A 15,882-nucleotide genomic window follows, 5' to 3' on the forward strand; every position below is an offset into this window, starting at 1 on the left:
TCAACGCTTTGTTTTGTTGGATGAAATATCTTCGTAAATGAATAATCTTGTCTTGAATGATACAGCAGTATATAACTGGTTATATTTTGCAACGATAATGAAGGTATGCAAATTAATCATTATCCATTCACAATATTCTTCCAAACATTGATCATAGTTTTTCCTCTCTCGTATAACACTAAGTACAAGTAATGCTCACTCCAAAAACAAAAGGGGTCAGAAGTTATGGTCAAAATAGTTATTTTATAACTTGCATTATAGCGCAAAAATTTAGTGTTCTGGCGTTTATACTCCGATTTGTTCGAATCAAGTTACGTTCGACAAGGGTTTTTGAAAATTTGAAATGGTTTTAATTAAATGTGAATAATGAGCCTATCCACCTAATAGTGTTACTTTAGACTTTTCCTAAACGTAATTCACCTTTTATATCGCACGCGGAAGGCACTAACACCGCTATGTAGTTGTTTTTTCTTTAACCTCCAACGTGAAGTGTATTATGCTTAAAGTATTTTATTGTAAACAGATGTAACTTTTGGATTGAATGCTCCACTTTTCATTTATTTTTGACGTAGGACTACGTCTGTGTTTTCTATATTGGGGTACACTTTACGATTGCGAAAATCGGGGACCGTCACGAAAATATGATAGACTTTAAACTTTAATATCTAAGCCGTTTATCGATGGATTTTCAATTTTTTTTGACCATTCGATCAAGGATGAGTCAACGCTTCTTTGTTTTTATATGAAAATACTGAATTTAAACTATTTATTATCGAAAATTGATAAAAAGTTTAGAAATAGGTAAACTAACCAATCACGTACATACATCACTAGCACAGACATCAAAAATCAATCACTTGCGGGTTTGGATCCAATCCTCAGTTTGATCAAGGTTTCACGCAGAGCAGACGCATCAAAGCGATCGCAGCGGAGCAGACACAGCATCATGGAGGCGCTAATAACATTTTCAAAGGAAATCAATCGCATTGGAAAGGAACATTGGGAAAAGAAAATTGGTTCTTCTCAGGATCAACATTTTATGAAAAGAAAGAGTTAATTGCGAAAATGGACTGTTTCGGTGGCATCGGGTTTGGCGTGGTAGTTTGGTTGCTGTTAGTGATAACCAAATTCAGGATTCTTAGAATTTGTCATTCTCCGAACGTTGTCTGCGGTATCCCGATCGAAATGGCTCGCGCGCGCCGAAAAGCAGCTTTCTTATATCTAATGAATTAATTCCATTAGCCCCGCCCCTTCATTAACCGTTATAAGTGCACATTACATTTACACCCATATCAGCTCACAAAGGGGCGGGGCTTACGGGTGCAATTTATTAAATACAAGAAAGCTGCTGTTCGGCGCGCGTCAACCATTTTGATCGGGATTCCACAGAGAGCGGTTCGACATTCGATGCAGCGGAGCGGACACAGCAGCACGAAAGAGTGGGTGGCAGTGTGGAAATACTGAAAAATTTTGTCAACCTTTGGAGGCTTAGCGAAAAATCATTAAGTGGCGGTCGGACAGTTGTAACGCAAGGTGTCGACAAGCGATTGGATGCAGTTAGTTATTGGAATGGGAATTGGGAAAAGAAAATTGGTTCTTCTCAGGACCAACATTTTATGAAAAGAAAAAGTTAATTGCGAAAATGGACTGTTTCCGTGGCATCGGGTTTGGCGTGGTAGCTTGGTTGCTGTTAGTGATCGTATCCATTCAAATTTTCTACATCATCTCCCTCCGTCGCGCTATCAAATTCGCTATTTACGATTGAGTTTTGACGTAGGACTTACGTCTCTCTTTACTATACCGGGTGTAATTTCAAAATATTCAAATCGACCGCGTTACGCTGTGTTGAAAGATTTTAAACGTTAATAGCGTTCGTCTCAGTGGACGAATTTCTGCGGTAAGCCCCTCAATCGACAGATTTCAAGTATGCCTTCCATGTCCATGCTTGATAAGACCCGAAAAACTTGTTTCAATAGGCATGAAACTGTTTTCAATGAAAAACATTGAGCTCAAGGGAACCTATAAATATGGGTACCGCATAATTCTTGCATCATTCCATTACCACGTTCTGATTGGTGCAGACACCAGCGAATGAGCAGCCGCTGGGTCTGCCGAGAAGCCATAAAATAGCGCAACGCGATTTTTTCCTTTCATTCTGACCGGGACAAGCGAGCAACTGCGTCATCGATGGAACAGCACTTTTAGTAGGGAATGAAGTCTGCACCGACCGCTTTTTCGGCTCGTCATCATCGAAGCGACCATCATCATCCGACACCTAGCCAGCACATCAGCAGTCCACCCTACAGACCCGACAAAGCAGCAATGCTGAGCAGATACCGGCAGCAGCAGCAGAGTCGAGCCGAGACCGGCCGGCATCGGTGCTGAGCCGAGACAGGCTGAAGAAAAGCCACATGATGCAGCATGTATGTCCAAACAACAAACGGTTCTTCAGAGAGCCAATAATAGAGATCAATATCAATGCTTTCAATACCCTTCGGGATAGAAATTGTACTTGGGTGCCAAATCCAATATTCTAGAGATAAAATTTTATGCGTGATTTTCATAAATAGCGTCAAAACTAACAGTAGATATTTTTTCTGATTTAACCGCGAAGTGGACGAAGGACTTCGCTTGACCATGCCTTTAAAGATTCATAAGATGTCCAAATCTCTCACTTAATCTTATTTGGATAAAGAAAACACCGATTACAGCTAAAACATTAATAAACTATCAATCGATTTTTCATCAAATGTTGGGTTTTTGGCATTGATCAAAAATATCTAGATAAACATTGTTTGCTACTGACCGCACACAAAGCGAACGTGACTGAATGATCGTCCCATGTTACCAATTCTAAATCTTATCACCCGAAATCCCATGTCCGGGTGTTTCCTTCCTTCTACTTCTAACAATGTTGTCTCAGAAAAGAACACGTACTTCCCACCTGAACTGCAATTCTAAGCTCGCTTGCCCGGCTTATTGGCCTGTATCTAGCGAAAAGTCCCGTTAGGAAATAGACGCCAGCAGCGAGCAACAAGCGTAAAAAAGAAGAAACCCTTCTCGAACGCGTTGATGATGATGATGATGGGAAGCAGAGAAGATTCAATATAAGGTATAAAAGAAAAGTGCATTCGCTCGCAGAGCATTCAGTCTGTTTTATACCATCACTAGAAATTCGCGGTTATTTGAAAAGATCGTTTTCTTACATTTTGCACTTAGCCGAAGCAATCAGCCTTTTTCAAGGCTCTGAGTTAAAAATAATGTTCTCCTTCAGTCGCTATCGCACGGATTAGAAGGCCCTTTAGTGGAAGGGCTGATATACAGTCTACATCCCCTGCTGAGCCAACTTGTGGTTTATTTTAGGCAGTCCTTAAGTGGGAAGGTTGCCACTGTCGAGGCTAATATTTCGTGACCGGACAGATACTTCCTGAATTTTTTTGATGATTCTTGTTCGAGGTAGATTTGATTTCTGTGTCGGTTTGATGAGAAGATTTTGCCAAGGAATGGTATGCAACGCCGATTATTTATCCAAAATAGTTAATGTGAGAAATTTGGACATATTATGTATCTTAAAGGCATGGTCAAGTCAAGTCCTACGTCCACTTAGCGGTTATGTCACAGACATTACCCACTGTTCGTTTTTCAGTTTGAAGAAAGTTTATTTCGGATAGTCGGATCAACCTTCTTTTGTATAAAATGGTGGCTTTTGTACACCCAACCGGCGGTTGTTAGATTTTCTAACAATTCTGTATAAGAATCGACCAAAACCTGTATAAGAACTGGGCATATGCGAAATTGTTAGATTCTTATACAAATATTGTATTAGAATCTAACAATATTGTAAGTTTTGATAAGAAAATTAATGACAAGTGAATATTGTAAGCTTTTCTTACATTTTTTGTATAAGAATCTAACAATTTCGCATATGCCCAATTCTTTTACAGGTGTTGGTAAATTCTTATACAGAATTGTTAGAAAATCTAACAACCGCCGGTTGGGTGTATAAAATCAATGAAGACGCCACCTCAGTGGAAACTTTCTACAGCAACCACCCATCTGTGAACGTCGCTCGGACAGACAGATGCCGAAAGATAATGTTTTGTAGTTCATTCCAGTTCGAGACAGCAACACGTACGGACGTGTTTTTGCTCGCGCATTTTTTCGAAGTGTTTTTTCTCGTTCTTTCGCTGTTTACGTTTTCGCTTGTCGCGTTGGCGTTATTTTCTCCCGGACCCGTCATGGGAGACTCGGTGGCCGATTCGGTCGCTGGAAAAGTGCCTAAGCGCACTGCTCTTGGCGGCGCGGGTAACCCTCGGCAAGCAACTTTTACAGAGCAACGTGTTCTTGCCTTTGCAGCTTGATGACGCCGGCAATCCGCCGAAAAGAGGAAGAAGCAGCAATCGCAGCTGCCGCAGGTGCAACCGGAGCGGAAGGAGAAGTGCCCGCCCGTGTTTGTGAAGGGCGATCCGCCGGATTTACGCCCAAAAATTCGCCAGCTGATCGCTAAGGGGCTGAAATGTACTTTTCGGCTCTGCAGCGAGGGCGTGAAAGTGATGCCGGCCAACAGGGACCATCATCAATCCGTCGTGGAGTTCCTCGAGGTCCACAAGTATGAGTACTACACTCATGACCACCCCGGCACGAAGCCGCTCAAGGCTTTGCTGCGAGGACTTCACGACATGAAGGAGGAAGAGCTCCAAGCAGAGCTTGAAAGTTGCGGACTGAAGCCAGTAGCCGTCCACAAGATCGCTCGTCACGACAAGGCGAGGAAATATCGCGACCAGCTTTATCTGATCCATCTGGAGCACGGCTCCACTACCTGGAAGGACCTGAAGCTGGTTGGCGTTATAAATTACACCGTCGTTGACTGGGAGCGATATCGGCCAGTGCACCGCGATGTCACGCAATGCACCAACTGCTTCAATTTCGGGCACGGCACCAGGAACTGCCGCATGAAGCCGCGCTGCAACAAGTGTGGCGAACCCCATCCGACTGACGAGTGCGACAAAATGGATGTGGCCGATCCCAAGTGCGCCAACTGTGGCGACAAATATCGGGCCACCACAAAGGGCTGCCCAAAGCGAGCCGAGTTCCTGGAAATCCGGAAGAAGGCTTCCACCAGGACCATTCCGAAGAAGAACCGTGTTCCTGTAATCAACGAGGTGAACTTTCCAGTTATCCCGGCTCCCCGTCGTGTGATTCCAATACTCCCACCGCTACAGCCGCACAAGCGACTGGCGGCGGCAGCTGCATCGGTCCAAGCTCCAGCATCGTCGGCACCATCCACCAGCGAATGGCCTCCGCTTCCTCCTCCTGGGTTCCGTCGGCAGTCGGAGAACGAAGCCGTCCCACCGGAAGAATCTGCCCCGCTGTACACTCCGGAGCAACTGATGCCGATCTTCGCGCAGCTCGCCACTCGACTGCGCGGCTGCAAAACCCGATTCGACCAGGTCTTCACACTTGGCATGTTCATCATTGAAAATGGCTGCTAGGGTGGGCCTGGTCAACTGGAACGCTTGCTCGCTAAAGAGCAAAACAATCGAGCTGAAGGATTTCCTTGAGGAGAAGGAAATAGACGTGGCGTTCATCACCGAAACGCACCTAAAACCGGAGGTGAACATCAACATCCCGGACTTCCGCATCGTGCGACTCGACCGGCCGACCAGGGGAGGTGGTGTGGCCATCGCTCTTCGCTACAACATCAACTGTCGTCTGCTTCCAAGCTTCCAGCTCAGTGTCATCGAGGCCATCGGTGTCGAAATCACCACTTCGGTCGGCACAATCGCGCTCATCGCGGCGTACTGTCCAACGCAAGCCAAAGCCGGCGATGGATCATCGGCTGCCCTTCGGAGGGACATCGTCAAGCTGACGCGGAGGCAAGGCCAGTATATCATTGCCGGCGACTTGAATGCCAAACATCAAGCCTGGGGCAACAGTCGCGGCAATCGAAACGGCCACTACACGATCCTGAGCCCGGATTCCCCCACTCGGCTGAAATCGCCACGCCGGAAAGAATCGACCGCCAGCTGTGCGCTATCGAGGAGGCAATCACGGCGGCCCGAGAGCTACACGTACCGACGGCTCGGCAGGTAAGCAACTCCTTAAACATCGATACACTCACCAAAGATTTGATTCGATTGCGGAATGTCACTCGCAGGCAGTTTCAGCGTACTGGACTGCCTGAGCTTAAGGCACGCTGCAATCGAATCACAAAAATTATCAAGGCCAGAATGGTGGACCTCAAAAATAACGACTTCTCGAATAAGATCCGCACTCTCCCAGATTATGCTAAGCCGTTCTGGAAAATGACCAAAATTCTAAAATCCAAGCCTCGGCCCATTCCACCTTTGATCCCACTAGACAATAATGGCTCTAAGGATCGCTTGATAACTCCTGCAGAGAAGGTCGCTGAAATAGGTCGTCACTTCGTCAGCTCACACAATCTTGGGCAGAACATCGTCAGTCCACACGAAGCAGCCGTCAACGAGCATGCTAACAACATCCATTTGATTCCCAACGACTTCTCGGAGGAGTTGGAGATCTCAGCTGACGAATTGACGGCCTATATCAAATCGTCGAAGAACATGAAGGCCCCAGGCTTCGACAGCATCCTGAATCTCGAGCTCAAACACATGAGTGCTCCGTTCTTTGAGCACCTCTCGCTGATCTTTAATCAGTGTCTCCGGCTTAGCTACTTCCCATCGTCCTGGAAGTCAGCGAAAGTCATCCCCATCCGGAAGCCTGGGAAGGATCCTTCCTCCTCCAAAAGTTATCGACCCATCAGCCTTCTCTCAGGGTTATCCAAGCTATTCGAAAAAGCTATTCATCATCGGTTACTTGAGTCTGCCGAAAATCTCAACATCTTGCTCGAGGAACAGTTTGGTTTTGACGCGGTCGGTCAACTGTACACCAACTGACCTGAGTTACCAACGTCCTCAGACGGAACAAGTTTGTCTCGAAAACATCCGCCATGGCCTTACTCGATGTCGAGAAGGCATTTGACAATGTATGGCATGATGGCCTGGTGTACAAACTACAACGCTACAATCTTCCCAGCTACCTGGTGAAAATCATCAACAATTACCTGTCGGCAAGGACATTCCGGGTCTCAATCAGCGGAGCGAGTTCCAATGCGCACAACATCGTCGCAGGCGTTCCCCAGGGCAGTATCCTCAGGCCCCTGCTTTTCAATCTGTTCACCTCCGACATGCCAGAACCTCCAGAAGGCGGCATTCTGTCTCTGTTCGCAGATGACACATCCATCGTCTACAACGGTAGAGTGATCAGAGCGCTAGTGGCAAAACTCCAACGAGGCCTGGATGCCCTGACAGAGTACCTCACCAGCTGGAAGATCTGTATCAACGCGGCGAAGACCCAGGTCATCATTTTCCCCACTCCAAATCCCTAAACTTGTTCCGCCTGGGGACTGTAAAATCATCCTCAATGGCACGACTGTGGAATGGGCCAATGAGGCCGACTACCTTGGCTTGACCCTCGACCGCAAGCTTATTTTCAGGCAGCAGGTTGACAAAACGGTGACAAAGTGTAATGTCTTGTTGAAACTACTGTACCCTTTGATCAACCGCCGGTCGTCATTGTCCCTGAAAAATAAGCTTGCTGTCTACAAGCAAATCATCCTCCCTGTGATCGAATACGGCATGCCGGTCTGGGAGAGCTGCGCTAAAACCCACCACCTCAAACTTCAACGGGTCCAAAACAAATTCCTGAGGATGATCCTCAACACCCCTCCCAGGACAAGAACATCCGAGGTCCACCGTCTGGCCGGAATAAAAACCTTACATGAACGCTTTGGTGAGTGTAAAGAAAAGTTTAGGGTCCGTTGCTTGCACTCGGACCAACAAGCGCTTAGGGCGCTAGTTCCAATCTAGGTTATCAAATTTTTATTGTAAATATTAGTGTACATAGTAGTTAGGTTATCAAATTTAAAAAAAAAAACACTAGCGCCTCCTGAAGGCCGTCATGATACATTATTTTTTAAAAATTAAGTCAAACATTATAATTATAATAATAACAATAATTGAAATTGAAGTTGGAGGGCCAACCGGCCGATCACTGTACATGTTAAAATTAATTGTATAACCAAAAATGTTTTAAATAAAGAAGAATTTTACTACTAAATGTTTTGTAGTATGGAGAAACTTCGTCTTGAGTCAAATTTCTGTTGTCATTCCTCGCCCCGCCCCTTCATTAATCGTTATGAGTGCACATTATATTTACACCTATAACAGACCACAAAGGGGCGGAGCTAACGGGCTTAATTTATTGAATACAAGAAAGCTGCTTTCCAGCGCGCGCGAGCCATTTTGATCGGGATTTCGCAGAGAGCGGTTAAATAAGATTTTACGCAGAGCCGACGCAGCGGAGCGAACACAGCAGCACGAAGGCGCTCTGATAGTATTTTCAAAGGAAAATCATCGAATTGGTGGTGGAAGTCTGCGTTGGTGGTCGTCATTCAACCTCAACAAACCAGCATTTTATGTGAAGAAAGAGTTGATTACAAAAATGACGTCTGTTTCGATCCCGTGCGATGCAGTGGCGATGCTGAAAATTTATTCCAAATGGTGGCGTCTTAGCGAAAACTCATCGAGTGGTCGTCGAACAATAACAGCACGAAGTGGAATTCTAACCCTAACGTTTCGACAAGCATTGGGTTGCAGTTATTTATTGGAAACGTGCATTGTGGACACAAAATTGGTCCTTCTCAGGGCCAGCATCTTCTGAACAGAAAGGGATGATTGCAAAATAAACTGTTTCGGTAGAATTGGCGTTTGCATGATAGTTCGGTTGCTGTAAGCGATTCCATTCATTCGAACAAATTTGTTGCGTTGTCACTCACCGACGCACGCTTATGATTCTGCTATCGAAGAGTAACTTTCTGTTAACGCCAAACTATTAATTTTGGACTTTGATAAACATTCTTGCATCCCGGATTAATCCACCCTTGTGTAAAATAATGGTACTGTAAAGAACCGATATTTTTCAAATAATGGAGCTTTTCAATCCTCAACTACAAAACCAGTGTTGGTAAAATCTCAAAACTCAAGGATGATTCAAATCAAGCGTGAGTTGAAACGCACCCAACTCAGCACCTAAAAACTCATGGATGAGTTGAATCATCAATTTGAATCATCGTAGGTTTTCTTTTGTTCTCCTCCGTTAAAAACAGTGAATTGACGTTTGTCGCATAAAATATTAGACACACTTTTATGTATAAGCAATAAATTGCCCCACAATTGATTTCAAATGCGTTTTCAAACCAAAATGCTTTTTTGGCAAATGAGTGAAATGATGCGTTTTAGCATGAAAAATTCAAGCGTGATTCATTCCTTTTAAATCGCAGACGATTTCGATCCCACAGGAGCGCTCGTTGATTGAGATTTATGAATGATTTTACCAACACTTACTACAACAAAACATAATCAAAATCTTGTGAGAAAATTCCATTTGACTGCTACTGACGCCATCCATTTGAACAAACTCATTGCATCATCTCCCTCCGACGCGCGCTTGTGGTTGTGCTACCAAAGGGCAACTTTCTGTCGTCGCCAAACGATGGTAACCCGGAAAAAATCGATATCATTTCTAATGACTAACGAAACAAAACCAAAAAATCTTGCCAGAAAATTTCACTTTCCGTCGACGACGGCCAAATAGATGAAGACGCCACCTTAGTGAAAAATGTCGTTTAGCTGCCTTAGTTTTTCAAATGGCGCATTATTAAAAACAACAAATCTTTCCAAAATCGTCATTGTCGTTTAAACAGCCGAAGAGTCTGTTTATCTGGGTAAACAATTTTCCCTGCGGTCAAAACCTCTTCTTGGATAAATAGTTTAAGTCCTAAAAAGGACTGTTTGTAATTTATTCTTGAAGTCCTGCTCACTTTGCCACCAGCGCTATAGAAAACGATGCATGTACGCTTCCATCGCGGGCGGAAGTCGAACGTTACAAACTAATATATTTATGTTTGGTTTCACGCCACTTCCGATTCTGCTCATTTTTCCTTTATTCCGGGCATTTTTGAGCATAATGTCTGCTAGGATTCTGATGATATCGACTGAAAGATTGACGAGTGGCTTCAGTGGCAATGCGGCCGGTTGGTTGGTTGGTTGGTTGGTTTCCACGGTTGGTTCATCCAACTGGGAGCTACTTTCAGTTTCTTGATTCGGTTGAACTCCGAGCAGTTTGCGCAATGCTTATAAATTGACACAAATTATGATGAAACATACCCTCCATTTCGTATAGCTACGTAGTCCTACGTCACCTTTGCGTACAACCCGATTGGGCTGTACCTTTGAGTTTTTATTTATTTTTTTCAATGCATATTTTATTAGTGGCACAAAACAAAACTAAAATAATTTACCTTAGTTTAAATTGAGTCAAGTTTTACCATAAAATAATCAATTTATTGAAAATAATTGCTCAGTGTTTGCAAGGAAATAACCCATCTACTTCTTTTCTTCTCTTTTCACAGTATGTGAGCCACTTCAGTTGCAGTGGCTATCCAGATCAGCAACATCATAAAATTAACACCTTGCATCAGCGTCGGCACCATCGGTGTTCTTCAGGCCGAATCGTCAGGCAAGAGCAGCAGCCTTCCAACCACTATCTGTCGGGAGCCACCACTGGATGATTAACAGAAAACAAAGAGAGGCCCCCCGATTGACACACGGAAATATCGGGAAAATCCGCGTCAACCTGAAACGTATACCTTTATGTATGGGTTTTCCTTTCTAGCAGCAGCAGTGAGCAGCAAGTTGCCTTCGCGTTTTCCAATGATCGCTTTATCGGTTGTTATATGGTGAAAATATCCACAGAAAAGTAGTGTTAGACTTAGTGAGTGTATGCATAAAAGCGAGCAGGCTAAAATAAATCACAGTGTTGCGTCGAAAGACAGTGTTCTGCTGTAAGTCAGCGGTGTGTTCGTATGTGTTTTGTATAAATTCTGAATACCTTTACGCTGGGAAACAGAAACAGCGACCCATAACTATAGCGGATAGTGGAAGACAGCAAGGCGAAGAAAAGTGATTGCAGTAAAAAGAAAGAAGCGCAAGAGTGAGAGTGCGGGAGGAAGCAACGAAAAAATATTAGCCGCTCGGAAGAGCACCCATATTTATGTATTGCAGTAACCAGAGTAGTATGGCTACTCTGTTACAGCAGAAAAGTTTTATGAAAAATCTGACCAATGGAACAAACAACGTGGTGGTCGTAAATGGCACCAACGAGAACCAGGCGACGACAATGGTGGCAGCCGCGGGGACCACGATGGCCTCCGTTCCCGGCAGTGCAAGTCGAATGCTTCTGCCACACGAGACAGCCACCTTGATCCATCAGCAACCGTTGATCCATCAACAAACATCAGTCAACAATTCATTCACCTCGACGCATTCGTCTGCCTCCAGCTCGATCAGCCTAACCAACTCGAGCAACTTCAATAGCCAATTCATCAGTCATCTCCAGAGCAATCACCATCTTTCAACACAACAGATCTTTGGCACTAGCAGTAGTCAACCGCATATAGTGACCACGACTGCCACTCCCACCACTTCCTTTCAAAGCCAGTTCAACAATGCCTACGTTGACGTCAATGCAATATTTCGTCCAGCAGCAACATCACCCACCACCACTAGTTCTGCAACAATGCACCAACAATCCTTCTCGTCATCCCATCATCCCCTGCCACATCTAACAAACAACAACAGTAGTTCCCTAGTGTACATAAATGGATCCCAACTGAGTGCGACGACGGTGCTATCCAAGTCGTCGTCGTTGCTGCTTCATTCTCATAATCAACAGACTGTATCCGAGAGCCAGACTGCCAACACCACCGATTCCGCCGTTCGGTCCACAGCGGCCTCCGCCGACGGATACGGTGGATGTGGAAACGGGACAGACGAAAAGCCTGCCACTGCCACCGAAGCCGCCCCGGACGGAAGCCTAGATGCGAAATCCGGTGTGGTCGTCACCGCCGCCAGTGAAAAGGAAGAGGACCAAGAGCAGGAAGCGGAGCCCGAGATTGACATTGTTATCAACAATGTAGTGTGTTCGTTCAGCGTGCGCTGCCATCTGAACTTGCGTGATATTGCCCTTAAAGGCTTCAACGTGGAGTTTCGTCGAGAGAACGGAATGGTCACGATGAAACTACGGCGTCCATATACGACCGCATCGATATGGTCTTCAGGCAAGATTACCTGCACTGGTGCTACATCGGAAGATCAGGTTAATGTTTGCTTATTTAGAGTGATGCCAAGAGCAGAACCTAACGTTTCGTTTCGTATTTTTTAGGCAAAGGTTGCGGCCCGTCGTTACTCGCGATGCCTTCAAAAATTAGGTTTTAATGTTAGGTTTAGGAATTTTCGAATCGTGAACGTGCTGGGGACGTGCAGTATGCCATGGGGCATAATGATCGTGAACTTTTCTGAAAAGTACAAGAAGGATGCCAGCTATGAACCGGAATTGCACCCGGGTGTTACCTACAAGCTGTACAACCCGAAAGCGACGCTGAAGATTTTTTCCACCGGCAGCATTACAGTGACGGGTGAGTATTCGAAGAACAGAAAAAGGAATGGAGCAGATTGCTTCATTCGCACTCCACCATAAAATATATCCTGAGAAATTACTCAGGGATGAATTACGACTTGATGGTGATATCACGACATTTTTGAAGCATTCACCGTAAAGTGGTACAGTAAAGATCTGGTCCGTTTTCGACCCGAAGCTGATCTGGGATATCACTTTGTAGGGGACGTTGATGTCCCAGATTGATAGTCAGAATCTATGCAGACAAGTGGCTTGCTTTTCCGAAGCCATCTCGATGCGCTCAGCACCGACAACATCCTTACCAGTTAATTGTTCTTTAGCTGTTGGAAGGCATTCTCAGCTTCCCATGGTGGGACTGGTTGGTTTCCATCGTCTGATGAACTGACGTAGTCGTTTTCTCCGCTATCTTCATCCGCACTCGAAATTGTTCTTCGAAGTGCTGCTTTCACCTTTCGATCGGCATACGTTCGTTCGTCAATATGCTCCCATCCTCACCCCTGCACGGCACGGCTCGTGGCACGAAGCCTTTTACAGGATGCGTTGCGCTACTGATAGAGCTTTTGTGTTTCTTGAGAACGGCATAGATGTTCCATCTCCTCGGGCTCCGCTTCATCCAGGCGACGTTTCTTCCCATGAACTTTGCATTCAACTTAACTTTACATTCAAATTATTTGCAAATTTTACATTTTAATTTTTCGGAAAACATTTGAAGATTAAATGAATACCTATAGGAAAGGAAAAGGGGAAATCTTTATAATTATTATTATTATTATTTATTCAGACTAAGGCCGAAGTGGCCTGTGCGGTATATAAGAGTCTTCTCCATTCGGCTCGGTCCATGGCTACACCTACACGTCGCCAACCACGCAGTCTACGGAGGGTCCGCAAGTCATCTTCCACCTGATCGATCCACCTTGCCCGCTGCGTACCTCGCCTTCTTGTGCCCGTCGGATCGTTTTCGAGAATCATTTTCACCGGGTTACTGTCCGATATTCTGGCTACGTGCCCGGCCCACCGCAGTCGTCCGATTTTCGTAGTGTGAACGATGGATGATTCTCCCAATAGCTGATGCAACTCGTGGTTCATTCGCCTCCTCCACGTACCGTCCGCCATCTGCACCCCACCATAGATGGTACGCAGCATTTTCCTTTTGAAAACTCCCAGTGCGCGTTGGTCCTCCACGAGCATCGTCCAGGTCTCGTGTCCCTAGAGGGCTACCGGTCTAATGAGCGTTTTGTAGATTGTCAGTTTGGTACGGCGGCGAACTCTATTCGAGTCTTGCGGAGTCCAAAGTATGTACGATTTCCAGCCACTATGCGTCTCCGAATTTCTCTGCTGGTATCATTTTCGGCAGTCACCAGTGAGCCCAAGTACACAATCTACCACCTCGATTTCGTCACCACCAATGCAAACTCGCGGTTGGTGGCTCACATTGTCTTCTCTTGAACCTCTTCCGATCATGTAGTTCGTCTTCGAGGTGTCGACGACTAGTCCGATCCGCTTGGCTTCCCTCTTCAGTCTGATGTAGGCTTCATCCATCTTCTCAAAGTTACGTGCCATAATATCTATGTCGTCGGCGAAGCCAAATAGCTGGACGGACTTATTGAAAATTGTACCACTCGTGTTAATCCCTGCTCTTCGTATTACCCCTTCCAAAGCGATGTTGAATAGCAGACACGAAAGACCATCACCTTGCCGTAACCCTCTGCGGGTTTCGAAGGGACTCGAGAATGCCCCTGAAACTCGAACTACGCACATCACCCGATCCATCGCTTTGATCAACCGTGTCAGTTTATCCGGAAATCCGTGTTCGTGCATTAGCTGCCATAGCTGGTCCCGATCGATTGTATCATATGCGGCTTTGAAGTCGATGAATAGATGATGTGTGGGCACGTTGTATTCGCGGCATTTCTGCAGTACTTGGCGAATGGCGAACACCTGGTCCGTGGTGGAGCGTTCGCTCATAAATTCCGCCTGGTACTGCCCCACGAACTCCCTTGCAGTTGGTGCTAGTCGACGGCATAAAATTTGGGAGAGTAGCTTGTAGGCGACGTTCAGCAATGTGATTGCGCGGTAGTTGCTACAATCCAGATTATCGCCCTTTTTGTAGATGGGACACACGACACCTTCCATCCACTCCTGCGGCAAAACTTCCTCCTCCCAAATCTTGGTAATGACCCAGTGCACCGCTCTAGCCAGTGCCTCACCACCGTGTTTAAACAGCTCTCCTGGTAGTTGGTCAACCCCAGAGGCTTTGTTGTTCTTCAATCGGCCAATCTCCTCCTTGATTTCCTGGAGATCCGGAGCCGGTAAAATTATGTCCTGCGCGCGCTCTCCCAGATCCATCACCATACCGCCATCTACGTCTGCCACATCGCCATTCAGGTGTTCTTCGTAGTGCTGCCGCCACCTTTGGATCACCTCACGCTCGTTCGTAAGAAGGTTCCCGTTTATGTCCTTACACATATCAGGCTGTGGCACGTGGCCCTTACGTGAACGGTTTAACTTCTCATAGAACTTTCGTGTGTTATTAGCGCGGTACAGTTGCTCCGTTTCTTCACGGTGTCGATCTTCCTGCTGGCGCTTTTTCCTCCGGAAAATCGAGTTTTGTCTGTTCCGCGCCTGTTTATATCGTGCCTCGTTCGCCCTCGTGCGGTGTTGCATCAATCTCGCCCATGCTGCATTCTTCTCTTCCACTAACTGCTCACATTCGCCGTCATACCAGTCGTTTCTCTGATCCGGGGGCACCGTGCCAAGTGCAGCGGTTGCGGTGCTACCAATGGCGGATCGAATATCTCTCCAGCCATCTTCAAGAGACGCTACGCCTAGCTGCTCTTCCGTTGGAAGTGCCACTTCCAGCTGCTGCGCGTATTCTTGGGCTAGTCTAACGTCTTGTAGCCGCCCAATGTTAAGCCGCGGCGTCCGACTTCGACGCGTGTTGTACACCGTCGAGAGTTTTGAGCGCAGGCATACTGCAACGAGGTAGTGGTCGGATTCAATATTCGCACTGTGGTAAGTGCGGACGTTCGTGATGTCGTAGAAGAATTTACCGTCGATTAGAACGTGGTCGATTTGGTTTTCCGTTTCTTGGTTAGGTGATCTCCATGTTGTGGCCTTGTGGATATTTTTGCGGGGAAAGAAGGTGCTTCGGACTACCATTCCGCGGGAGGCTGCGAAGTTTATGCATCGTTGGCCGTTGTCATTCGATACGGTGTGCAGACTATCCGGTCCGATGACCGGTCTATACATTTCCTCCCTTCCTACCTGTGCGTTCATGTCACCGATGACGATTTTAACGTCCCGTAGTGGGCATCCATCGTATGT

General features: G+C 46.0%; 1 protein-coding gene across 6 annotated transcripts in view; it reads left to right on the forward strand.

The window, feature by feature from the left end:
• LOC134207660 (TATA-box-binding protein-like) overlaps positions 1-15,882 on the forward strand; it is a 92,468-nt gene that overhangs the window by 68,050 nt on the left and 8,536 nt on the right. For 3 of the 6 annotated variants that reach the window (XM_062683432.1, XM_062683434.1, XM_062683436.1), the window contains exons 2-3: positions 10,756-12,237; positions 12,304-12,556. In XM_062683432.1, coding sequence (XP_062539416.1) covers positions 11,134-12,237; positions 12,304-12,556 — 1,357 coding nt within the window. In that variant the 5' untranslated portion in view covers positions 10,756-11,133. Of the gene's footprint in view, positions 1-10,492; positions 12,238-12,303; positions 12,557-15,882 lie in introns of all 6 variants that reach the window. The other 3 variants (XM_062683433.1, XM_062683435.1, XM_062683431.1) reach the window with 2 other exon arrangements.

Source organism: Armigeres subalbatus, chromosome 1, assembly GCF_024139115.2.
Source record: "Armigeres subalbatus isolate Guangzhou_Male chromosome 1, GZ_Asu_2, whole genome shotgun sequence".
Lineage (NCBI taxonomy): Eukaryota > Metazoa > Arthropoda > Insecta > Diptera > Culicidae > Armigeres > Armigeres subalbatus.